Raw genomic sequence first — 27,567 nt, 5'->3', positions numbered from 1 at the left:
AATCATCAGCAAATCTTTTCAGCTGACTTTGGCTTTAAGCGTTCTTACCCACTAGATTGCTAAAATGGAATGAGAAGGGCCCATAGTGTGTTTGGTCTTTTTTTTTTTGCTTTTATTTCATTATAAGAGCTGTCCCATCTTATCCGATTTTCTCCTTCCTCATTAAAAAGAAAAAAAGGCACATTATTTCCCTAGATGGTAAGAGTTAACGTTGTACTCCTTTCTCAGTAATTACAGGCTTTCAGATGTCTTTTTAAGTGGGAGAATGGACATGTCATGCAGTTAGCCAATAAATGCAATCCCTGATTAAAATATGAGTTCTAAAAGTTTGAAAACTTCTATTTCCCCAGTGCATTTGTAATTTCAGACCTGTGAACCTGGCTTTCTTTTCCCCCCTTGGTCCTCTCTTGTGACAGCTAAAGCTACGCGTCTTTTGAATTCACCAATCACACCTTCACAAACTTAAGTCAACAATTATGTGTTCAAAAATCTTTGTTTTCCCTTTGAAACTGGATGCAAAAAAGAAATCTCTCCTGTCAGTGGAGACGGCTGTGAAGGAACGAGGCGCCTGCACATAAATCTCCTTGAATTTTTTGAAGAGCTGCTTCTCTTTATCCCACTGGTATATCTGGGAGAACGTATAGTCACTCCCCAGGGCCAGGTAGTGATTCTCTTTAAAAGAAAAGGGCTGCAGGGTCATGGCCCCCCGGGATGGGAGAGCCTGGATCTCCACAAACTGCTTGCTATTCCACCGCATGACCCTAGAGTCCCCGATGAAGCGGGTGAGGGAAAGGTAGAGGGCGTTCTGCATCCTGAAGCTCTTCACGGCCAGCACATCTTCCATGTTGGGGATGTCGCTGTGGGGGACAAACTTCTTAGAGCTTTTATTCCACTGGAGGATGATGGGGACCTGGGAGCGGCTGGATAGGATCAGGTGTGATTTGCCGTCTATTTCAACAAACTCGGCGTCCGTGTCCCTGAACCACTCGTGCAGAGACTGGTACGAGTAGAATCCTTTGCTGTTCCACTTGTACACGGTCGACAGACCGGCTTTGGAGCTGTCTGCGATGACAAAGAACTTCTCGTCCTCGATCTGAAACAGCTCGATGTCGTTGGGCTTGGAAATGCGAGAGACTTCTATGTCCTGGAATTTGACAAACTTGGTCCAGCTCTCGTCGTATCTGTAAATGTGAGAGCCGCCGAAGAGCTGGGCCACCACCACAAAGACCTGGTCGTCGATGAGGATGGCCTTACAGCCCACGATGGACTGACCTGCGCTCCAGAAGAGGGGAGACGGGGTTAGGGCAGCCACTGTGAGAAACACTCGTCCAGAGTCAGAGAAAGACAAATATTACATGATACCACTCATATGTGGAATCTAAAAATAAAACAGGTGAACTTACTTATAAAACAGAAGCAGACTCACAGACATAGAAAGTAAACTTACGGTTACCAAAGGGAAAAGGGGGTGGATAAATCAGGAGTATGGGGTTAACAGATACACACTACTATATGTAAAACAGATAAACAACGAGGACCTACTGCATGGCACAGGGAACTATATCCAATACCTTGTAATAATCTATAATGGAAAATAATCTGAAATATATATATACACACACACATATATGTATATAAAATGGAATCACTTTGCTGTACACCTGAAACTAACACAATATTGTAAATCAACTATAGTTCATTTTTTTTAAAAGAAGAAATAACAAAGAACAATGAACAGAGTAAATATTTGTTTATGTAAATCTAAACTATATATACCAAAAATTTCTTTAGGTAAATTAACTGTATTGAATAATAATATATTAAACAATCAGAATATTTTTGCGTTTAATCAAGAGAATGAAAAGGATAAATCTTTATGTAAATCTAATTGGTACAAAACAATAATAAAATCTTCAGGTAAATAAAAAAAAAATGCCCGTCCACAGTGAAACTGGAACCCTTATGAACTGCTGGCGAGAAATATAACATGTTCAGCCACTGTGGAAAACAGTATGGCGATTCATCAGAAAATTTAACAAAGAATTACCATATGATCCAGCAATTCCACTTCTGGGTCTGTACCCAAAGAACTGAAAGCAGGGTTTTGAAGAGATATGTGTACGCCATGTTCATAGCAGCATTATTCACAATAGCCAAAAGGTGGAAACAACCCAAGTGCCCACTGATGGATGAATGGATAAACAAAATGTGGTATATACACACAATGGATTATTGTTACACCTTAAAAAGGAAGGACATTCCGACACATGCTGTGTCATGGATGAATGTTGAAGACATTATGCTAAGTGATATAAGCAGTCACAAAAAGACAAATAGTGTATGATTCCACTCATATGAGGTACCTAGAGGAGTCAGATTCATAGAGATAGAAAGCAGAAGGGTGGTTGCCAGGGTCTGAGAGGAGGGGAGAATGGGGAATTACAGTTTAATGGGTACCGAGTTTCAGTTTTTCAAGATGAAGAGTTCTGGGGATGGATGCATTTATTGAACCACACACAAACACAGTTAAGACGGTAAATGTTATGTTATGTGTATTTCCTCACAATTAAAAAAAATAGCTTTAAATGTACCTCCATCGAAATAGGTTAAGTGTTGGTCACCTGGGCCTCTGGCGTCTTTAGAGGCAGGCGTATAATTCAGGAAATTCACTAAGACACCAAGCGAATTGTCTGCATGCTATGCCCGACTCCATAGGGCAGAATGAGGCATTTAAACGGGTTTCCTCTCTTGGGGGGTAAAAAGCTAGGAGTCAGGACTTAGAGGCAGGAAAAAAAAAATGTAATGAGAGCTCTTGAGGACGTTTGACCTTTTCTGATTTCTGAAGCTGAGCGGAGGCAGAATAGACCAGTGTTAAACCTTGTGACTCCAGACCACACGGCCCAGCACCTCCTAAGCTTTCTGACCCTGTGGCAGTTCCTCAGGCTCCTCCCCTACCAGACGAGACTAAGGATGCTGCCAGCCCTGACCTTACACAGACGCCGTAAAGACCACCTGAGAAATTTCACGCTCAGGGTTTTTAGTAGAGAGCTTGTACACACAGGAAGTGATCAGTAACTAGTCGCTCTCATTATTGGATCATTGAGGCAACTGAGATCACGAGCCATGATCTGAGTGATCTAGCTCAGGAGGCGCCAAACCAGAACTTCGCAGGAAAAGGGGAACATTTTCAGTCGTGACTCCCCTGTCTGGGTCACCTCCCATCATCTTCTCCCTATCTGCACCCAGACCCCCAACCCTCACCATTCCAGCCAGACAGCAATAAGACCACCCACATCTCAAGAGTATTGACCCGTCATCTGGGTCATTCAATTAAAAGTTATTTCTTCCCCCTAATTTTCTAGGCAGTTTGGACCAAAGTGAATTTGGTCTGTAAATTACAAGGATAATTACCCAATTTCTGTCCTCAGTATTAACATTGGGGGCAGACGGTGGGTGGATTTTAGGGTGGTATTTACTTTTCTCTTCCACTGCTTTGGCTTTCCTGCAAGAACCTGGTCTCTTTCCTTTGTTTAAAACTAATTATTGCATTTTTTCTGAGTATAAAGGTTTTTAATGTTCATCAAAGCAAATTTTGAAAATAATAATAGGTAACACATAAAGGCACTATACTAAGCACTATACATGCTTATTATATACTTAGCATACACTTAATATTGTACCCCGTTTTATAAAGGCACAGAGAAGTTAAGTAACTTATACAAGGTCACACAGCTACAATGTGATGGAGCCTGGGATCCAAATCCAGGTAGTCTGGCTCCAGTCTACACTCCACCACCAATGTACCAAAAAGTACAGAGAAGAAAATCAAAATCACTTGAACTGCAAATGCTGAAATAACACTTAATATCTTGGTATATTTCTTTAATTGCCAATCTCTGCACATATTCAAATGTGCTTTTTAAGTTAGATCTGGGCTTATAGTGTACATGGATTTTTTATAACCTGCTTTTTTCCCTTGACCACTATGTCGTGAACATTTTCCCATGTTATTGCATCTTCTACAACTTGATTTTTTAACACTACATGGTATTCCATTGCATGGAGGCACCATATTTTATTTAATCCCCTACTGCTGGACATTGCACTTATTTCCAGTTTTTCATTATTGTAAGTAATAGACTTCCCTGTAGAGAAATCTGTGTTTGAAAACCATCTGGTAGTGTTCTTAAATGGAGAGATTGCGGGGTAGACATTGTGCACGTTGTTAAGGCTTCTGGGTTTAAACTACCAAACTGCTCCTCAGAAACTGCACTGACTCCCCCCTGACAGCACTAACTGAGATGCATGTTCCTCCTGAGTCCCTGGCTACGGAGGTCCCTTCTACCCAGAAGCATCCTGCAGCTTTACTGGTCTCAGCCGAGGGGCCGTGTGAGAAAGAAAGAATTCCTTTCTTGGAGATGCCCCATAAAGCATCCTCTTTCCAGGTGTAGCCTGTGGAGTTGTAGCTTATGGAGTTGTCAGCAGCAGCAGAAATCCTCGTGTGTGTGTGTGTGTGTGTGTGTGTGTGTGTTTTAATCTAGGAGGAGAGATGCTGCAACATACTTAGTGGGCAGAAATCAAAAGGCAAACAAAATTAATCAAAAACAGGAGAGCTGAGAAGAGATGTAGAGAGAAAAAGGAGAAGACGTAAGGAGCAAAACTTGGGGGGCGGGGGGTGGGGGCGGCTCATGACCCTGGCTCTCCCTCTCCCACTAGAGGATGGATGTCCCTTTTGCACAATGCCCAGCAGGGCCACAGAGGGGGGAAGCATGTGTCCCTCCCATTCCTCGGGGCCCCAGACTTGCCGGCCATGGATGGAGAAAATCCTGCCCAGCTCTTGTTGACTCTGGGATCACCCTGTGATCAAACGAGATGATAAATGAGGCATGCACAGCCCCATGAGGAGAGAACGGTCCACATTTACCTTGGTCTTGTTCGAGGCAAGTGGTTCTGGGGCTGTGTCCTTGCTCATCCATTTGTTATCTGCCCAGCTTGTGTGAGCTGCAGGGCTTTCCTTCACAGCAGGCTGAATTCCAGCGAGCCACACTCTTTCCTCCACAGAGCGAGCAAGGCCCCTACTTCTGTAACCACCCTCTTTCCCAGCCTCCCTCAGGCCATGCTCTGCTGGTCCTGGCACTCCTATGCTTTTGAAAGTTGTGGAGACAATTTTATTGAAGTCAAAGAGTTAGGGTCTATGGGAGAAGGAGGGCTGCTCCTATTTTTTTTTTTTTCACTATAAAATAGAGACAATAAGTACACATTATGAGGTTGTGTAGCTGACGAAAGAAACAGCTTATAAATCACTGAGTATGTAAATGTGAGTTGCCTTCCTCTAAGTGAAAAATTATGTGACGAGATTTGTGTTTAATGGAAATTCATGTAATAAGGGAGCAGAGAAGGCAGACTTCATTCCAATCCGGTCAACAAGAAATGCTTCCTGTAGGAGGCTGCATTTGAGCCTGGAAACCCAGGTGAAGGGAGAAACAAAAGAGGGGTGGTTGAATTGTAAGATGGGATCAGAAATCAATAAGTGACAGGAAATTGGCAATATGTATTCAGAAATGTGTGTTGGGACCCTAATGTATGAAATCTGTGTGCTTTCATGAATTAAGAAGAGTAAAAGATCCAAACCTGGTGGATTTCCCTAGCGGTGGTAGCAAGGAATAATAATCAAATATCTATTTTTTATCCGCAACTGATATCCCAACACTTGTTGAGAACTTACTATACGCCAGGCCCCATGCTAAGTGTTATATAAGCTACCCAGTTAAATTTCCATGGGCCCAATACTATGATGATACCATTTTACAGATGGAATTCCCACTCTACAGATGAAAGGGGCTCATGGAAGTTAAAACTTGGCCAAGGTCACCAGCTAGAAAGATCTAGAGCCAGATTTGTGAAAAACCAGTGTGACGTTGGAGTTCATAAACTTAACGAACACACTTTTGTAGCTCACTTCTTGGGCTTGGCTGTGAAGAGGATCCCAGTGGGCTGCATGCCCAGCTGCCCACCTCTCAGACTTCAACACTGAGAGGCCAAGGAATCCCTGGAAACCAGTAAGCTCCAGCCCTGGCTCTGGCCACACCCACTCTGCTCTCACTGACCACTTCCTACCCCCAGCTCTGCAGCCTCCGCTGGGTCCAGGCCATTAACACTTGCCTGAATCCTTGCAATAGCCTCTCAACTACTTGCTCTGATTCCACTTTGATCCCCTCCCCACACACGGACTACGCTCAACCCAGCAGCCGGACACAACCCAGCATTCTGTAGCAGGCACCTGCATCTTCTGTGCAGACTGGCTGACCTCTGAACAAAGGTAAAAGCCCAAGCCCTTCGTAGGACCTGCAAGGCCCCCACGATCAGCCCTCTTACCTCTCTGACTCTGTCTCCTACAACTGCCCCTGGATCATTCTGTCCAAGCCAAACCAGCCACCTGCCTGTTCATCAAACAGGAAAAATACCCTCCTGCCTCTGGACTGCTGCACTCACTCTTCCCTGTCTGGAATGTTCTCCCCACCGTCCCCACTCTCCATGCGCATCAAGCCCTCGTGTCCCACAAGTTTTATTCAAACACCTTCTTAATGAGGCCTCTACCAGACACTCTATCTAAAATTTCAGTCCTCTCATGCCAACACTTCAAATCTTTCCTCTCTGCCACCTTTTCCCTTCTTAGCATGCTGCCATCTAATGTGTTGTATGTATTACAATTATGTGTCTTATTTTATTGTCTCTCTGTCTCCCATTATAACACAGACTCCTTGAGGGTGGAGGTTTTCTTGTGACTTGTTCACTGCTATGGCCCCAGCACCTAGACTGGGCCTGGCTCAGAGTAAGCGCTCAAGAAATCTTTGCGAACAAATGAAAAAATGAATGAATGACTTGATGAACCTAGGGGTGTGACCAGCTGCTGTATGTAGGAAGGGCAGGTGGAGGGCAATGTTGTCCCTTCGTGCCAAGGTCAACCTGGGAGAAGGAAAGGGTGGGATGCAGCAGTGACAGGTCCCGGGCTCTGCCTTGGAAGTAACAGTGGAGTGATTCAACATGCCTGAGCCTTCATCGCTTCGTTCGGAAAGGTGAGGAGGAAGCCAGCATTAAGAACTGCCTGCTTCGGACTTCCCTGGTGGCGCAGTGGTTACGAATCTGCTTGCCAATGCAGGGAACACGGGTTCGAGCCCTGGTCTGGGAAGATCCCACATGCCGCAGAGCAATTAAACCCGTGCACCACAGCTACTGAGCCTGTGCTCTAGAGCCCGTGCTCTGCAACAAGAGAAGCCACCGCAGTGAGAAGCCCACGCACAGCAACGAAGAGTAGCCCAGCTCTCTGCAACTAGAGAAAGCCCACGCGCAGCAATGAAGACTGAACGCAGCCAAAAATAAATAAAATAAATAAATTTTTTTAATTAAAAAAAAAGAGAAAGAGGAAACACTTAAAAAAAAAAAAAAAAAGAACTGCCTGCTCTGTGCCTGGCACTCATCCAATTCTCACAACATCCATGGGAGGTACATCTCCTGCCCATTTCACGGATGAGAAAACAGAGGCTCAAAGGCCCCAGCTACTTCCTAGCACATGGCAGAGTCAGGAGTAGAATCCATGTTCATAGGTTTTCAAAACCTGAGCTCTTTTTTTTTTTTTTAAGAAATTCACGTTCTTTTATTTATTTATTTATTTATTTTTGGCTGTGTTGGGTCTTCATTTCTGTGCGAGGGCTTTCTCTAGTTGCGGCAAGTGGGGACAACTCTTCATCGCGATGCGCCGGCCTCTCACCATCGCGGCCTCTCTTGTTGCGGAGCACAGGCTCCAGACGTGCAGGCTCAGTAATTGTGGCTCACGGGCCCAGTTGCTCCGTGGCATGTGGATCTTCCCAGACCAGGGCTCGAACCCGTGTCCCCTGCATTGGCAGGCAGACTCTCAACCACTGCACCACCAGGGAAGCCCCAAAACCTGAGCTCTTTATAGCCCATATGCCTCCTCTCTCTTGAAGAGAGGTCGCTTGTCCTCTACCTACGGGCAGGGAACCTGCAATAACACCTCAAACAGCTGTTATGAGCCCCAACGAGACTAACCCGAACCTGGCTCTCTGCAAGCCCACACCCAGCACCGGCAGCAAGCACTGGCATCAGAACTCCCTGCACGAGAGCCCGGCTTCACTCTGCTCCCACCTCCTCGTGTGAGAGGGAGGAGAGAAGGCAGAGGGGCCTGCTCATTCAGCCCTCACCGATCTTCCAGGTCAGAGAAGAGATGGAAGCACAAAACCATGCGGGTGGTGAGTTCCTCTCTCACCTCGTTTCCTCTAACACGGACCGGCTTTAGGGTCCTGAGGCCTGGGTTCCCCTCCACAGGTTCACCTGCACTGCTCTGTGCTGAGTCTGCGCTTGGAGGGAGCGGGGCTGCTCCCGGGAATGTGGGCTCAGCACTGGGAGGCCAGATGGCACGTCGGGGCGTCAGGATATACGGGGCGTCAGGATATACGTCTCAAAGACCTCTCCGGGCTGCCAGATCAGCCTCATTAGCAGCTCTGCTCCCCGAGGGTGAACGACGCTCTCCTTGCATCCCTGCACCTGCTGCAAGGCCAGAACCTCCGTATCTGGAAATGCTACCTGGATACGCTTCTCTCTGCCCCAGCAAGACGCTGCTCGAACCAGAGCAGGAATCACTGAAGGAAACCCTCACATGGGGCAACAGTTAGGCCACGTGGTGCTGCTTGTAACGTCAGTATTATTATCAGATTGCACTTTGATAAATGAGAAGTCTTTGAAAGATTATTTTGACTTTATCCACTTATTTAAAAAGCAAGTAGACAGTCCATTTTTAGTAGCACTAAGACACTGGGATTCAATGATGGCCCCAAATGAAGCTCTAACTAAGTCTTATTCCAAAGGCTTGAATTAGGAAGCCATTTATGCTTATTTTGTATGTACTTATTAAAAGGAAGTAGTGATCACCAGGACTTGGCAAGGGGGCAATAGAAACAGCTATAGTGTGTGTGTGTTCGTGAGTGTGTGCATGTGTGTACGTGAGCACATTGCATGTGTGTGCATGAGCACGCGTGTGTGTGTGTGTGTGAGTGTGCATTAGCATATTAGTTAAGAGTTTACAAAAGTCAAAGGATTCATTTAGCTGCTAAAATGCTCATGCAGTCTGAGGCTGTCGTAACTGCTCGAAGTCAAGGGATTCAGGGAGTGACTTCTCACCATTTCAGGAAAATGCTTCCCACCACAGGCCCCCATCACCCTCTCCCTTTACAAAAGGATCACCAACAATAAATAGAATCACCACCTGAGGTTTCTGCTCTCACCAATAACTGACCATATCCAGAAAAAGTTGGAGGGAAGAGGGTGGGCTGGAATGTGCTCCCAAATCAAACCAAGCCAGAGAGCCAAGCTCCCTCTCGGGATGACAGAGAACATTTCTTCCCTCCCGGGCTTTAGGCCACGCTGAAATGAGGTCAGTACATCCAGTCAAAGCCATAACACACCTGTAATATTGTCATAGCTCCGGAAATTCATTTCGATGTGGTCCCACTCCAGCACCATGCAGTTCTCCATGCTGGGCTGAGCGATGGCCACGTACACATCATTCTTGGAGTTGAACGTATCCACTGAAACCGACTGGTAGGGCAGAGTCTGATGAACAACAAAATCTGGGAAGAGGTGTTTAAAAAAAAGTCTCCATGAGCTCTCCTGTGAGCATTATGGACCGCCATTCCTCTTCTATCCTTTCTCTCATCAGTTCCAAAGAGGACTGGGGAGGGGGGAGGGCAGGAGAGAAGCAACACACATCATGGCGTGCTTCACTCTGGGTGAGTCCAGAGGGTTCTGGCTTGTGCAGAATTAGCAGACTGAACGCACAGCTTCTAATACAGCTTCCTTGAGATAAATAGCTCACAAGTCTGGCTAGAGGATCTCAAAGTTTTAAACAAATTTGGTGAGACCTGGCTTTCAGAAAGACAGGACAGAAAGGATACTGCAGGGCAACATTCCTGAAACTATCGTGAAATTTACTCCATGAAGAAGGGCTGCTGTGGTCAAATTCCTTTGGGGAATGCTGTTATTTTTAGCTCTCTCAGAATAGTCCAGGTAATAAAGAAAACTAAAAGTAAATTCCCCAAAGGGCACGCTGCAGTTTTGGAAACCAATCCAAACTCTTTGACAAGGTCTTGGAGGTTTATAAAGCCCACGGTGCGGGGAAGTTAACCTAAGTGTGTTTACTGGTTACTGGACTCGTAGCAGTGCTAAGTACGGCCGTGCCTGGGATCTGGGTAGCGCTCTGCAGCTCAGGGAGCAGTTACAGGAGATCTATTAGATTTTCCAGCAACATAGACGCCGTCCTATTTAAGCACGCATTCTGCTCTTACACTTAGTGGCGAGTCAATACCCATCATCTGTGTCGCTCCCTGAGCTACAATGACTCACTGTGTGAAATCTTGGTAGGGAATGAACAGTCTTACCAAGAAACAGGGTTAGCATGCCCTCGGATGCAAGAACAGTTAGTGTGTGCAGTAGCTAGAGAAACAATGACGAAAGAAGTTTTTCTAAAAAAACAAAATACTAATAAAGTTTATTTCTTTGGCCAGAGATCTTTCAGGGTGCACTGCTTCTCAGCAGGCTAAAAGTGCCCAGGGTAAAATGAGGGTGGACGTCTGGCTTAGGAAAGTAGTTCCTATGAGAAAATCCTGGCTTTGCCCACCTCTTCCCCACCCAATCCTTATCCATGCCCCCTGAAGTCCCATCTCCTCTGCAAAGCTGCCCTGACCGGTCCAATCAGGGACCCTTCCTAACTTGCTGGACTCATAATCAGGCAATGTTGTTTACATCTTAATATCTACTAGGACTGAGTCTCCAACACAGAGACATCAGGGTCAGATTTGAAGAAATGGGAGAGATCTTAGAGCCAGAAGCTGAAGCTCAGAGAGGGTGTGTGCCCGGCCATGGACACACAGCCAGCGTGGTGTGTCTCCTGAACCAAGGGCTTCCTAAGGAAGGTCCTACACTTCTCGGAGCTCCAATGACACAAGCCCACAGCAGCCACTCAAGAAATAATTGACTCAGAAGCCTCATGAAAGATGTCAACTGAGAAAGGCATTAAAAGGGCAGGTACCAGGTAGTGAGTAAGGAGGGCCAGTGCAAAAGGACTAGAGGCAGGTAAAGGGGCAGAGCAGCTGAGCGAGTGTTAAGGTGGGAAGCGTGGAGCCGGGGCGGGAAGAGCAGGTGCCAGTCAGCGGGCAGAAGGTAAAGCTGAGGAGTAAGGGCGGCGTGAGGCACTGGAAAGAGCGCTGTGCCTGGAGTCAGACAACCTGAAACCAATTCCTGTGTTTGAATCCCTGGGCTGCGTGTGCACCTCCCCTTACGAGGCCTCGGTTTACTCATCTGCAGTATGGGGGCAATGATCCAAGCTCGATGGCAGGAACAGACTAGGGAATGTGGTGGACATGCCGACCTCAGGCTCAGCACACGGTAGGCGACTGATAAATATGGAATTGAGATCCAAGCAAGGACAGTCCCCCTCCACTGTCCTGGTCACCACTGGGCCATCTCTTGGGGAGAGTGTTCATTTTAATGGCATCTAAGATAAAGTGCCGGAGCGCTGACTCTGCCTTTTTGCTGAGTGACCTTAGGGAAGTTACCCAACCTCTCTCTGCCTCAGTCTCTTCATCGTCTGTTATGATTCATACTCACGTAGAACAGTGCTTTGCACAAGGTGCGTGCTCAATACATGTTACCTTTTGGAGGGGCCCCTCTCGTTCTCAGTGGACAGGAGCTGCTGAGTAAATGCTTGCTGGCTTGGCGAGTGTGGGAGGGCTGGCCTCGCCCCTGACCGTGGCGGGGAGAGGACGGGGCTGAATGAAGGACGCTTGCAGGTACAGGGAGAAGAGGGAGAAGCAAAGAGGAAGCTGCCTCTGCACCCGACAGCAAGAGGTGGCCGAGGGACAGTGGGGAGAGGCGGCAAGAATGGGGGAGGTACCCCCCCTTCTGGAACATTCGGAAGAGCTGGGGCAGGTGAGACAGACTGGTTTCCACCCCGCCTGCGCTTGCAGCTCCAGGAGCTCGGGCAAGAGCTTCAGGTTCCCCAGGAGTAAAATGGGGGTGACGTCTATTTCACAGGGTTGCTGTAGAGGCCAAATGGGAGAGGGAGGATTAAGTGTCAGCGCCCAGCCTCGGCTGCGGTGATCCCTCCGGAGTTCTACTTGCGTAACAGTGACAGCGTGAAGCTGCCTGCGTGAAGACTTAGGGAAGAGTCACCGTGGATCCTAGTTCCCCCTCCTCTATCAAGTCCCCCAAAATAACAGCGTTGCTTGGTCAAAGACTAAAAACTGAAAAACCCCTGGTTCATTCCTGTGGGCCCTGGTGGCCCCAGTGTAGAAGTCGGAAAACGCTGCAAAAGGCTTCCGTGTTCACAGGCTGGTAAATGGGAAAAGGGAAATGGGAGCAGTCACAGTCTGCTTTCTTTCCTGGAGGCAGAAGAGGACTCAGAGAATACAGCTGCGTTCTTTTAATTACCACCAAGACGTCTATAACCTCCTCCAGCATCTCCGATTGCCTTGCCTCATCCAAGTCTGCCCAAGGTTCCCAACACTCCTGACGCTTGTAACCCCGTCTCCTTGTGCTCAGAGCTTCCTGACTACACTCTGAATTCTCAGAAACACGAGCACTTTGTGAGCTTAAAAATGCAGGCCGTTTAAAGTGCAGACCCAAAAGTTTCAGTTTTCTATTTTTAAAAAGTTCCAGAATTTTAATCTTATTTAAAAAAGGAAAATAGAGAGCATTTTTACAGATCTAGCCTTTAATGGTCCTATTTTCATTGATTTTCCCCAAACATTGGTTTCATAATATTTTCTATATACTGGCTATCTGGCACAGCACAGACTGTTAAATCATTCAAATTATAAATCTAATTCTTAAGAGGAGACTCCTTCTCCCCCTTCACCGCTCCTGTCCAAAAAAAAGGAGGAGAAGAGAAAGAAGGAAGAAGGGAAGAAAGCGGTGAAACAATATGATTGATGAATGTGTGTTTGTGTGAATGGGGGAGAGGACTCGGGGAATTTAAACATCTTCCCCATCCCCATCGTAAGTTATTTCTCACAAACGGCAAAAGCACATTCATTGTGGAAAGATCTCAAACAATCCACATACTGATATGACATCAATTTACTAGTGTTAAAGTATTAATGGCCTCCTCTGCAAAAAGCACTTCCACTTCCATTCACATTGGATTAAATTAAGTTCATGATGTCAGTGGGACTCTTACAATTTAGGCCTTGCTCCCACTGGAATCAACAGATTTTTACATACCTATTTATAGCACTTGCGGAAAATAAATTATACATGACGCTGATCCTATTGGGAGAGAAACTGCACATTAATGCATTATTTCTCTCTGCATTTTCATCAGCCCTGAAATAGGGAAACTAACAGGACAATTAGGATGCAAAATTCACTCCCTCTAAGGAATTTAGTGAATTATCCACCTAACATGGGGAATTATGAGTAGGTAACAGGGATTTTTGAGTTGGTTAAAAATAGACTTGAAGCAGAGGGTTATGGAGGGACTGATTAATCTGGAGAGCTGAAACCGGCCAGGGGTGGCTTTGTGGTGTTAATTACACCCCTGTGCTGAGGAACAGGATGGTAATCATATCCTCCTCTCCCTGGGAAGAACAAGGTGAGACATCTACCAGAAGAATTTACTCCTTTGCTAAAACCCCGAGCTAAGAGGAAATCAGTGCACTCAGAAAATGTGCTTCTTCCCCAAACTCGAGTGAGGATGTGGTAATGGTACCATGAGTCTTAGACTTGGCTTTCCAACTTCCATCCATCCTCACCTATCTCCTCCCTGGCCTTAAATAGAGCACCAGCGTATGAGGCTTGATCTGAGCCAGAAGATAGGAACCCCCAAAACTCATACTTTATCGACCTAGTTCTTACAAGGCAGGGACTATGTCTGGGGGGAGGGGTCACAACTTGGTGGCACCATTTTTTCGTGATGGAAGACACCGTGAGTGAGAGCTCATCAGTTCATGAGCCTTAAAGGGATAAAACAAGAGCAAAGACAGAATCATCATCTCCCTGTTTCCAGGCAGGGGGGCTGACTTTCTAAATTTTAGCAAAAAGCTTGTTAGCAAAGATAAATATGTATAAGAGAATGCCCCCAAATGTGTTAAGGGGCTCATGCTGCCCCAGAGATTCTGGGTTTAGGACAGATTCCTAGTTTCCAAGGCCCTCTATAGCCCAAGCCATTTCTCTCTGAGATTGGCAACGTTGTCACACACTAGGGCCGGGTGTGAAGAGAACAATGTAAAAGCTGCTCACTTCAGCATGGGGTTTAGAGAACTCTCCAGAAAAATGAGAAGAGACAGAGAGGAGCCCCAGCGAGCTGTGGTTTCACATTTCATACGGCATGGCCTTGAATGCCACCTTTTGGTGCAAATGTCACTGACCGTGACCTCTGATATATTGCACTGCTCTACAATACAATAAATAACCCCCCAGTGGCCTCAGCTGGCTAAAGGGCACCTGCCAATTACACAGCTGAATAAGTCCCTGTTCAGTGATGAAAGGCAAGGTCATTTCCATAAGACTTCATCTCAGAAAAGAACAGAACTTGTCAGGTTCCTTATTTACAAAGATACCTAGAAATAATTTTTACTTTTGAGTTTTTTGTTTATTTGATCGGGGTATAGCAGTAGGACTAGCCTAAATGTGATATTTTGTTCTTAGAGTTTTTTTGTCTTTTGAGTTTCCATAACTATTTTCTGAGTTCTCATTCCTGCTGCTCCTACTGACATGACCTGAGGCTTTGTAGATACCAACTCTCAGCCTAAGTGTTTATTTTTATAAGTCTGGTAAGCAGGTTTCATACTGTGGATTGATCCGCTCTCCTTTAAAATCTGGCTTTTAGAAGCTATAGAAACTCCATCTAAGCCTTTCATATGGAGATACTCTTGGGCTCTCTACAAGATATGACAGTTGAGGTGGTTAGTATTTTAGTTTTATCTTATAACCTGAAAATGTATAAACTGAAACCCTGAGGCAGACTCTGGAAAACAAAATCAAACTTTCTTGACATTTTTTTCCTCAATGTGAATTTTTCCTTTTGGTAACTAGTTGTTAACTTATATTCCTACCTTGCCATCGATTAGGATGCCTAGTTATCTCATTTTACATGGAACTACAAAAGCAGTTTATAAATTTTAAAGTCTGGTATTTATTAGTTAAATGTCCTATAAATTTCATAGTATTCAATCAAGAGAACAGTGACTTAGGTCTCTCTGTACTGTCTTTATATGAAACCTAGATTGCTTTGAAAATGTTCTCATGCCAAACCCACCTTTGACCTTAAAAAAAAAAATCTTTAGACAAATTTGAATTTTGTAAAGAATCAAAAAGAATCAAAAGTAAAGCCAGTGCAGTTAACAAAAATCCTTCCAAACTGTTGAGATATTTTCCTTGCCACATCAAATCATTTCTTTGAGAATGCTTAAATTTCCCCTAAAATAATTTTGATAGAAAACTTTTACCCCCATGTTTCCCCACTCCCTGTTGACAGTCTAAAAGAAAAACAAAGGGTTATTCTAAATATCAGACTTTGATGATAGAGGTTCTGAATACCTGTAGTTGTGCATTCGTAGTCAAAGCTGGTCACGTCATTCAGCTTCTTTTCCTGATATTCTGGTGGACCGATACACAGGACATCAGAAACAGTGGAATTTGTCATCTTCAACCACAGATACAACCACTTGGCTTTGCAGTCACATTCAAACTTATTGCCCCTTAAATCTCTAAAAAACAAAACAAACACAGACACAGAGAAACAGACATGTTGGAAATATTTTGGCCCTAACATGAAACTCCAGAAATCCTGATATCCTGACATATTTAATAACTCCCCAAAGTGGAATTTTTAAAAAATTTTGTATTTAATACATCCGATGTCTCTTATGTACCACTGACTTTATTTAACACTCTTCAGTGCCCATGATTTTAACCGTATAGCACAGAGAGTGCTCAGAGTTGACACAGCACCATTTTTCCAAATCCTCTTGAAACTGTCACCACGCCATGGTGGAAATGGGGGAGGGGTTACAGAAGAACACCACCCAGCATAGGTTCTCACAAGCAAAAACAGGACATTACAGGAAGATAGTTTTGACAAACACAATTGAAACTTTAAGATCTTGTTAAACTTTGCCCAGCAAGGAGTGACAAGTACTAGAAGACAACGCAGGTGGATACACTACTGCTCTCTGGAAGAAAAGAAGCCCCCCCCCAACCCCCCCCCACCCCGACCCAGCATGCCGAATTACCATTGGCCTAATGCTACTAAGTATATTCCAAAATGGCAAAGCTAACACGATACAAACTATATGCTGTTTCCCAGTATTCGCTACTTTGTCATAGATTTTTAGCTACAACATAAAAAAAATGCAGTATAGGGGGAGAGGGGATTTCAAGACAAGCACACATAATTTTCATTACTTACAGTTCAATCAGAGAGTCTAAATCACTGAAGACATCCCTTGGGAGTGCTTTTATGTGATTATTGGCCAAAGAACTAGAACAAAAAGTCACATTTTAATGTGGTTATTATCTTCATGCCCTATCCCTCTGAAGTCCCTTAAATAAAGCAAGTGATTTAAAACAGAGCTCTAAACCTCTTTAGCAAAAGGTAGTTCAATTTCTGGCTTTGGTCATTGATACTGAGATAAAGAAATGAGTTTAGTTACACAAAGATAACATTATAGATGCTGGAGCATAGAATGTCAGTTTTTTGTTTTGTTTTTAAAACAAGCATTTATTAAGCTCTTGATATACATGTTAATCCTCAGATGGCATCTCACGTTTCTCAGAATAAAAGTCAAAGTCCCTTTGATGGCACCCAAGGCCCTCCACTGTCTAGTTACCTCCATTCCCACTTACCTGTGGGACTGAATCTCTGGTGATTCAGATCACCCACACTGGTTCCTTTGCTATTCCTCACACAGGCTAGTTACACTCCCAGCTCAAGTTCTCTGAACTTGGTGTTCATCTGCCTGACGCTCTTCCCCTAGGTGTAGTTCATCCATCACCTCCTTTAGGTCTGTCCTCCACTTTCACCACCTTCCCTGATCTCTACCCAACTCCTTCCCATGCTCTGTTGATCTTCACTGCACAACTGTCACTTAGCATACAATATATATTAATTATCTATCTATTTGTTTACTGACTCTGTGTTCTCCCTATACATAAGCAACATGAGGACAGAGATTTTTGTCTGTCCACATCCATATCCCTTGCATCTAGAACAGTGCCTGGCACATAGTGGGTACTCAGTAAAGTCTTTCTGAATGGATGATTTAAGCACTAAAATGAGAATGATAAAAGGACAGATGTACAGTCTTATCCTAAGAAGTTCCCTAATGGGGCATCTAAGTGAATTTTATTACTTGTGACTATTAAAAAATAGTATTTACTTTATGTAAATATTCTTTTACATGAAGAATCTCAGCTCTAACCCTAATGATAATAGAAAATCTCAGTGAACCACAATGTTTAGGGAATGACTGATTATGATCAATTTCATTTTCTCATTAATTAAGGTTGACCAGAAACCATATTTTGTATTTTTGCTCTTAGTGTTGAAGATCCTTCTAAAATGTCCTAATCTACACCCCCATCTCCAGGAAGCAGACTTGAACAAACATCATCAATGCTTTCTCTGATGATTCAGGATTATGCAGTGCCCTGTCATCCTGCTGAAGATGAATGTACATGGTGCTGGGCTGTTGACGTAGAAAGATGATAGGTGTTGAAATGACATACATCAAGTCTGATTTCTCCCAGGCATCATGCCCTAATGTGAGTCAGCCAAAAAACTGATGCTTACTTTTGTTTTCTTTTATACATTTGAGCATACAAACAGCAAAACATATAAATGATAATCCACATGTAGGTAATTCAGCACCAACCTCTTTAAAAATATATATGAAATTAATCTTTTGTAGCATCATAATGACCCATCCCAGAAGTAGGAATGAAAGGGTTTTTCCTCCTTAGAGTCAGCTAGGGTAGAAAGCTTTGTGCCCATTTTAAATCCAAACATTCTTGCTGCACGATAGCAACGGAATACAGGGAGACCTATAGTTTCTAAATTATGTCTTTTCCTATCCAGTTAACCACGAATGGATTAAAATACAATTTCATGTATTATTTTACCTTCTTTTCCTAAATGATTTATTGGTACAATTTTAAAGATGTTGGAAAACAGGCTGAACAGATTGAAATCGTAACTACAGACTGTAGATTATAGACTACAGACTGTAATCAGACTGAACATTCTCTAGAAGTAGCTTCTTGAAATTTAAAAAGGAGACAGTTTTGATTTTTTTTCTGGCTGCTCACTTTTTCTGGAAAGTAAAGTACAATTTTTTTAGCTAATCAAAGGTTAGTAGTTTAGCTAAACATTTTTAGTGAATTGAAATGCATTGGATTGAAGTGATAAGCATATACAGAATGGTCAAGGCCAAAAAAAAAAAAGCAGAATGTTTAGTAACTGTTCCAAGTGTTCAATTTAGATATCAGAAAGCTGAAATATTTAGATGGACTGTCCACCCCTACCCCGCCCAGACTCCGTGCATAACATCTCACTTTCCACTTCATTTTGTGTACAAGTTCATGGCACTTCATTTCTAAAACTACTTAACAGCAACTGGTCCCTTGGGCTTTGTGGGACCGCTGGAAAACAAATGTCCTAGATTTTAGTTACAGATTGGCACTGCTCCGTCAATGCTTTGAAACCTGATCTATGTTTCTTTACGCATGGATGTGAGTCTGCAGGTGTTGGAAAAGTTCATAAAGGTAAAAAGCAGATACTTAAGCAAGCAACTTCCAGATAGTCACTTCCTTAAGCACAGGAGTGAACTTTAGAGAGCTGATGTGTTCTTCTTGCTTAGAAGTTTACAAAAAAAGGGGATGGGGTAGGCTGGGAGGATCAGTTCATTCTTTCAACGGTGTATTAAATGTTTTTATTACTACGTACATCTCCAGCCCAGAGGAGTCAACTTTAAAAGTCATAAGACTTGCCCTGCAGTAGAGCACATATGGAAAACCCAGCTTAGTAGCTCATTGGTCAGTCAGTGAATCAGAAAGAATGTCCTGCTGGCTTAGTCCTGTGTTAGACCCTGGGGGAAGAGCAGAGCTAATGGAAGATCCGCAGGGGCCCTGCCCTCAGGGAGCTTTCAACACAGCTGGGGAGATGAAACTAACATCCGTGAAACGGCACCAACCAATACGGCCAGTGTCTACAGCAAAGTGTCGGTTGTGTGGAGTCAGCTGGGAGGGCTGCAAGAGGTGTGGAGGGGAGATCAGGAATGGCTCCAAGGAAAAGACAGAACTTAATCTGGACTGTGAAAGAAAAGGCAGATTCCAGGAGATCGTGGGCAGAAGAAACCGTATCCTGGGCAAGGGAAAGGATGTAAGGGAAAGGCCCAGTAACGGGGTGAATTGGGTGTGCACAGGGGCGCCCTGAGAGCCCAGTGTTGTGAGTACGTTCAGGGAAATGAGCTGGAGAGCTGAGGGGAGGAGGGCCCCATAGGCTTGACTGTGGGATGGGAACCCACGCTGGATGGGCTTACATCTCCTCTAATGCATCAGATGCGCTCTGGACCCAAACAAAGGACTCCTTTGTTCCCTCTGTGTGTGCCCCCTGCATGTCACACAGACAAGCAGGTGCCTCTTGCACACATATGGGTAATACACAGCATGTGGTTGTACGTGCAAATGTGCAAGCACACACACACAGTTATGTGCACACATGAATAGAAGTCCATGTACCCAAGGGCCCACATGCACAAAGATATGCAAATACATATGCACAATACCTGCATATTTACATCTGTTTTCAGACCAAGGACCCACAGCCAGCTGGTCAGATGAAAGTTGACATCTGGGCGAACTCAACCAGTCACACAGGCTTTGCTTTAGGTGCATAATCTGCCCAGAGCCTTTGCTCAAAAACAAAGGCCTCATTCCTGACTTCTGGGAACTGGATTTGTCTTGCCACAGCTGTTCTTCTCCAGACACCCACAGTTGTCTTCCTAGCAGACCCTGTCTAGCCACCCAAACTGCTAAGGCTACTCAGCAGCCCCTGGAAAAAACTGAGGCTTCTTCATTAGCAGAGGGAGGGAATGATGCTATTGTTGTGAACGATGACGACGATGATGATAAAAACGCCAATCAGACCTTGAACATTTACCGTGGATAATGGGCCGGATGCTTTGCAAGCAAGCACTAACCCACTACGTGCGGCAATCTTATGAGGTCTGTGTAATCATCCCCATTTTTAAGGATGAGAAAAGTGAGGCTCGGAAAAGGCTAAGTAATACTAACAAATGGTGGCCTTGAGATTTGCACTCAAGTCTATTGTGACTCAAAGCCCATTGTCTTCGCCTCTACAAGAACGTGGGGATTTGGCATCTAGGTTGAATCTGAGAAACCAATCAAGACTTTTATAGCAAGGAAAGAAAACATGGAGGAATAATGCCAATAAGAGTCTGATGCTGTCCAGGATGGGCTGTGCGGCTCCAGATGTTTAGACTCCCATTTCCACTCCCTCATCTCCTTACTCTACAAGCTGTAACTTAGCCAGGACTTCAGATTGGTAGGATTCCAGAATCAAGTGCTTACTGAGCCTATCGACAGACACCTTTGCCTCTATCAGGGTCTGATGTGAATGATTATCTCCTTAGATGCTGTATCGGTTACAGTTACACACCCTGGAGGTATTGCCACCCTGCCTAATACCCCTACTCAAAGCCCTCTAACTTCCTCAATTGTCTTTTTACCACAGATAAGCTGACTATGGAGATGGGACATGTTATCCTACTCAAACACAAAGTTTCTAGTGTGCAAATGGGACTGGTTCCTGGTTAATAAATTGCTCCTGCCAAGACAATGACGATGTTCACATTTTCATAAGCACAGGCACTATTTTTCCAGTTTTCTAAATTTGCTAAGTGGGTGTGCTTGCTTTATTTGATATGCCAATTCAAATCAATTTGTTTAATTTTTTTCTCCGGAAGGCTATTAAAGAACCCAGAGAGCTTAGCTTAAACCACAGAGTAATCCAACATAAAAAAAAAAAAGCTATTTGCATCCAAACTAAATGAACCACAAAAATGTCTCTATTCTACTTCATCCTAATGTTAATCCTCCATTCAACAAACATTCTTCAGTGAGTCAGGTAAGCCTCAGTTCCCAAATCTGTACAATGGGGACTCACAGATTACGGTGAAATATAAAGAAGAGAAGGCTCACTAAGCACTCAGCCCAGGGCCTGGCACAGAGTAGGTATATGATACATGTTTCATTCCTTCCCACCTCGTCCATCACTCCCAGCTCAGAGTGCTCCTGACTTCACATGCAGTCATGTGGACCATAACGGCAATGCGGGAGGACAGAGAAGATAAGAAAGCCAAGTGTGTGAGCGATCACAATGGGCTGGTGTCTGATCAACAATACAGAAACCGCTCGGGCAATCTGGCAATGAGTCTCCTTCAGAAGCTATTACAATATGTACAAAACAGTCAAGAAAGAGATAGGCACTGGGAAGTGACCCTCACTCTACACATTAAATAGGACTTACAACACTTTTCACAGGACTTACAGGTGAGTCAGGTCACGAAGGCCACGGAAGGCGTTTCTTGAAATGGTTTCTATTTTGTTCCCTTCAATGAACCTAAGGAGAACAGCCATATAATTAAACTGAATTTTCTCTGCTTAATATCTCAAAAAAACGATATTGGGATGCTTTCAGGATGAAATCTAAAAGCATTTATGAATTTCAGAAATTCATCTCCAAAGGCTAGGTCAGCTATACCAGATTCCAAGTGGGAGCTGGGTGTGTGTGCAAGAGTGCCTCCACACAAATGTGCTTTTTGCACTCCTTCCAGAAGCAGCCTGGAAGTCTTCAAAGTCAGAATTGGCAGCATGGGTAAAAACATCTTGGGGGGAAAAAAGAGAAGAAAGCCCTACACAAAGGCAAGATATTCTCAAATTCCGCAAGACTGGAACGCTTCCAAACATCTTCCCCCCTCCAACCTTCTTACATTTCACAGTGCCTAGCTATTAATACTTCTGTTAATATCATTGCCCCTTGAGGGGAGCCCATTGTTTTACATCTTCATATTAAAGTCTTTGCCCAGGGAGAATTCCATTAAGCTTGGCTTCCGGCAAGCTTGAGTTCATCATGTCCTACACAGTGTCACCTCTGAACAAGTGGGTGACAAGGCAAGGATATTCTCAAGATCTCTAGGCTACTTGGAAATAGAAAGTATAAGGAAGTTGAGCATGGGCCAAACTTCTTTCTCTGTGCTAAGATGTCTTAGGGCTTGTACACAGGACCTTGCAGTAATAACTTCAGCCATGCTTTAAAATGGGAAATACATGAAGTGAATGCACTAGGACTATTCCCTAGGGCCACAGTGAACTAAATTTTAGTTTACGGCATCACATTTCTTCAAATGTAAGAAAGTCTCTGATGAGATGGTCCAAGGGAGACTTTGCAACATGATGTTTTTCGTTAGTGAAACAGTTCTTGATTCATACACTGAGAATGATCTGGTGCCTGGTTTTTTTTAAAATCAGGGGTCTATTCAGTAATAGACTTCAGTATAAGCTGAGAAGCGAACTTCCTCCTCAGTAACCTTGACAGGAAGATGTGCTGCTTGAAAGAGAGAATGGATGGCTCTTTGTTCACCACCTCCATCGGCTGTTGATGTGCTTTGAGAGAACCTAGTTGGCCTAGCACTTCAGCCTGACCACTCCTCCCAGGTTACCTAGACTATCAAGTATTATGAGAGTACCTATATTATGTATCCTCTGAAGAAAGAATTTCTCCAGAGACATCTTTCCTGAGGACAGGAAATCAGCAGAGAGCTTTCTTAGACCCAGGATGTATTTAGAATTCAAACATCTACCTGTTAACCTCAGATAAGAAAGCAGAGACATGGATTTAAAAAATCTCCCTGAATGCTAAGTAAGGAAATCCCATCTGATAGCAGGATTAATATTATTACAAAGTGACAGAAGACAAGGGTGGAAGAACTTAAGGGGAAAAAAGACGACGTTAAAGTGTGAAGAGGCAGAAATCAGAGCCAGGCATTGCTGGGGGGGGGGTGGTGGTGGGAAATATGCACAACTGAAAAGGGAAAAATAACCTTTATTTTAAAGGAGAAAAAACAAAATTAGACCCTCAGCTGCAGCTCACAGGAGACACTGCAAACGGGATATAGGACAGGTAAACTAAAAACATGAAGCTGTATCCCCAAATAGGGAGACTTTCTTAAAAATATGTAACCCTCAGAATCCTTCAGCTTTATTTCTGGCTGATCAGCAAATCCACGTCTAGTTTTGAGAGGTAAAAATATCCAATGTAATTTCCAATTGTGCTTATGACATGACAAATTAAATGTCAGCAGAGAATGAATGGATATCTTTCCTTCTTTGTTTCCTTTCCCCCTCTTTGTCTCCAACCTCCTCCTGTCTCAGCATGTTTATACACAAGTAAACTATAAAAGGTCAGCGCTGAAAACAGAATGGGGTTTTCTGAATTTTCTCCACCCTTAAGCTCTCTAAGAGATGCTGTTCCAGCTTGGAAAGCAATACAGCCATTCCACTGGCATGCCAAACACTCAGCAAATAGACAAAGCACAAAACTTACAGGTATTCAAGATGAAAAAGTCCAGCAAAAGCATCGTCCCGGATGACTGTGAATGAGTTAGAATTCAGCAATCTGAAAATAAGAGACATTAGGTTTCAATGCAGAAGTGTAAAATTTGAGTCACATGGTGAAGCCATTTCTGTTTCTTTTGTTATGTTCTGATCTGTGGGCAAACATGGGCTCTTCTCAGTGTAAAACTGGCCCATTCGGTGTGCGACCTGACTCACAGACACTGATGGACAATGGCAAGTGGATTCCCTTTGGCCAGATTTTCTGGTCACCCCCATTACTTCACCTTTCTTCCCTACGGGTCTCAGTACATATGATCTGAGAGCTCCTATTTCCATAATAACATTTAGAGGTTAAAAATGGAGGTTCTCTTTTAAAGTGAGGTGTTTGGAAAATGGTACGTTTACGTGAAATTCAGGTCATAATTCAATGTAATCTTGTCCCCAGTTGCTGGATATGGGAGATGGCATCTACAATAAAGTCCTTGACAGGAATAAAGATGCAGATGTAGAGAATGGACTTGAGGACACGGGGAGGGGAAAGGGTAAGCTGGGAAGAAGTGAGAGAGTAGCACTGACATATATACACTACCAAATGTAAAATAGACAGCTAGTGGGAAACAGCCGAATAGCACAGGGAGATCAGCTGGGTGTTTTGTGTCCACCTAGAGGGGTGAGATAGGGAGGGAGGGAGGGAGACGCAAGAGGGAAGAGATATGGGGATATATGTATACATATAGCTGATTCACTTTGTTATAAAGCAGAAACTAACACAACAATGTAAAGCAATTATACTCCAATAAAGATGGTAAAATAAATAAATAAATAAAGTCCTTGAGAAAAACACGTGCTGAAAGAAGGAAAAGACACTGAACACTGGGGACTCAGCTCAGTGGGGACACAACGGGGCAAGTAAACACCAAGAGCCAGCCACAGGTTACTTGTGGAGCTTGGGTATCTTGGGAAGGACTGATACCCAAGAGACAGAGATGGCTCTTCCCAGGACTGCACCTCCAGGCCCGCCCTTTCCAGAGAGGACTTCCCATACTCACAGCAGCTGCAGGGAAGGCAGATGAGAAAACATTCGGTCCTTGATTTCCGAGAACGTTCCATTTACCAGGCTCCTACGGGCAAGAGAGAAAAAAAACAAGGACTAGTTTGCTTTGAGGAAGTGCCGGGCAAGATGGACGAGAGGCCTTATCCTCTACCTGTGCTTTAAACTCCTCCACTCAGGAATGAGGCTTCAAATGGTTGGCCAGGGTCTTCTCAGGGGTAAGAACAAGATGAGTCCAGCCATTTTCCAATGAACTGGATCAATAGGAAAACTGGACTGAATAATAGAAACCGTTACTATCAGTCTAGCTCCTTGCATAGACATTATCTCAGCCGGTTTATATCAATAAACCCTCACTTCCTTTTCTTAACTACAGGAGGCCCCAGCTGAAGATGGATAATTCCTTCACCTCTGCCCATGATTCTGTTCGTGTAGACACAGCATTAGTGTTGGCCGACGAAACTCAAGGGTAGGATTAAGAGTTCCCCTTGGGAGCACATCTCTGAAAGCCGCTCAGAGCACTTCTGATTAAATGCACTGTGAAAGCCTTGGGAAACAACCCAGAGACACCTGAACTTGAACGTGTGGTGGGAGGCCACGCCATCTGCCAGAGTTAACAGCCAATCAGAACAAGGAACCTGACTATTTTAGCCACCAGGGCCCCTATCCTTTCTGGCCGCAGTAGGACCTCAATACATCATTTCAGAATTATTTCAGTTAATATGCAGATCCGTTAAGCAGCTGCTGGTCTAAGGGATTTAACCAGGGGAATTCTCATTTCTGGAATGCTCCAGGTCACCCGACTTAGCAATATTAGGCGTCAAACAGGCCCTCTGTTCCTGCTCAGCCAGACTCTCCTGACTTCTGATACATGCGAACAGGAAGCCCTTCACTCCTGGGTCCAGGCCCCAGCGCCTTGCCTGGGGTGGAGACGCGGAAGTAGAGCACAAGAGCAAGTGAGAGCAACCCCCTGCCCCCCATGGGAATCCCTGCCTCTACGACTGCGTGGGCATCACCCAGCACCTTGGCCTGGATGTGGGAGTCGTTTCAGCAGGAAACATTTCCCGGCAGTGAAGATATTGCCCAGTAGCCCCTTCCACAGCCACTATGAGAGCTGGCCATGTGGCTTGAGTGGCTGTGTGAGGCCAGGCTGAAAGCTCCTGAGCAGGTGGACCAATAATGGGGAGCCCTTTCCTGTCCGTTCCTCCAGCACTGAATAAGCAGCCAGCACAACGCGCGGTGAGGAGGGGGGCAAGAAGCCCTTATGAACTCAGGGCAAGGAGTCCGGCTGACTCCCAGCACTTGCCCACTGGGCTGGATGCCCACATTCCCCAATGCTCCGCCAGGTCCTCTGTGCTTCCCTCTTCCGGGCCACATGCGGCGGCATCTCCACTTCTAGAGGTGACATGCCTTCTCCCAGGTTCTGCCCTACCTGCCGTGTGGACAGGTCCAGAGGAGGGCACCATGTAAACCACAGCCTCAGACCTCAGGAGGGACGGTGAGGCCTCATCCCTCTGCAAGCGCTCCAGTCATGCTCGGCTGCATACACATGCCCCCCACACAACCTTCCCACCCCCAACACACATCCTCTCAAACTTTAATGCGCCCCAGAATCACCTGGGGAGGCCAAACGCAGACTCCAAGGCTCCACTCTCAGACCCTGCATCATTCGGTGCGGGCCCCGGAATCTGCATTGGCACAAGCCCCCCCAGGTGGATCTGATGCAGGTGGCCCGCGGGCCAGACTTTGAGAAACACTGCCCCAGGGACTCGTCTGGCTTCCCAGACTCTGGATCTCGGGTTCCCCTCATCCTCCCCGGGGCCCGAGACTCCAACCCACGTCCCACCGCGCGCCCCAACCCAAACGCAAAGGAAGGGGCCGGGAAGTGGGGTCAGGGTCGCGCTGTCCCGGCACCAGAGGCAACTCCCCGGCGGCGGCGGGCGCCGGGTGGGGCAGGACGGGGCAGGGGCTGCCGGGGTCCCACTCACTCACAGGGAGCTGATGTCGCCCGGCACGATCCTGGGCACCCAGGAGGAGCCCACGCAGATGATGGACTCCTTGGTACAGCTGCAAGTGGCGGGGCAGCGCGCCAGCCGCCTCACCTGCGCGCTCGGCGGGATCAGGCACGCGGCTCCCAGCAGCAACAGCAGCCGTCCCGGCGCCCCGCCGCCGCCCCGCCGCAGCGCCATGCCGCGTCCCCGGTCCCCGCCCCGGCCGCGACCCCCGCTGCCGCGCCGCGCGCTCGGACTCCGCGCCGCTGCAGACGCGGGCGCCGCTCGCTGCTCCGCCGCCGCCGCCGCCGCTGGCTAGGACGAGGGCGCCGCGGGTGTGGGAGGCCGAGCCGCAGCCGAGCAGCATGCTGGCCGTCACCCCCACTCGGCGCCCCCCCACCGGCGCCCGGGCCTCGCCCGCGCCCGCCTGACATCAGCACCCGAGCCCGCAGCCCGCTCTGGCCAATGAATAATGCGGGGCGGGCGCCCGCCCGCGGGGGAGGGGGCCTCGCGCCGCCCCCCGCCGCGCCCCGCCGGCCCCTCCCGGACCCTTCCCAGGAGCTGCGGAGAGAGGAGAAAGTTGGGTGACCTTAGGGGAGGAGCCGGCCTGGACGGAGCCCCTCTGTGGACACGGCCGAGCGGTTGGGGATCAGATGCCCGCAGTCCCTCCACCGACTCGAAATAATTTTGGGGAGACACTGGGCTCCTTTTAGCCGGGCCAAAACGTGAGGGGTTGGCGGCGGAAAGAGTAGAGCCTGGGGAACTGGCTTCATGACTGGGAAGGGAGACTTTGTCCCGGGTCTCTGAAGAGTACGGAAT

The 27,567-nt window shown here is 45.8% G+C and overlaps 1 protein-coding gene across 1 annotated transcript; it reads right to left on the bottom strand.

The window, feature by feature from the left end:
• Window positions 1–115: 115 nt before the first annotated feature.
• Window positions 116–26,946, bottom strand: LGI2 (leucine rich repeat LGI family member 2). The gene is made up of 8 exons (XM_059924165.1): window positions 26,750–26,946; window positions 24,756–24,827; window positions 23,696–23,767; window positions 21,641–21,712; window positions 16,481–16,552; window positions 15,610–15,779; window positions 9,480–9,644; window positions 116–1,272 (listed from the first exon to the last, which is right to left on the bottom strand). Exons 1-8 carry the CDS (start codon window positions 26,944–26,946, stop codon window positions 455–457), a joined length of 1,638 nt encoding a protein of 545 aa, XP_059780148.1. The 3' UTR covers window positions 116–454.
• Window positions 26,947–27,567: the final 621 nt, after the last annotated feature.

This window comes from Balaenoptera ricei, chromosome 5 (assembly GCF_028023285.1).
Source record: "Balaenoptera ricei isolate mBalRic1 chromosome 5, mBalRic1.hap2, whole genome shotgun sequence".
NCBI lineage: Eukaryota > Metazoa > Chordata > Mammalia > Artiodactyla > Balaenopteridae > Balaenoptera > Balaenoptera ricei.
This window is presented reverse-complemented; position numbering and strand designations above follow the sequence as displayed.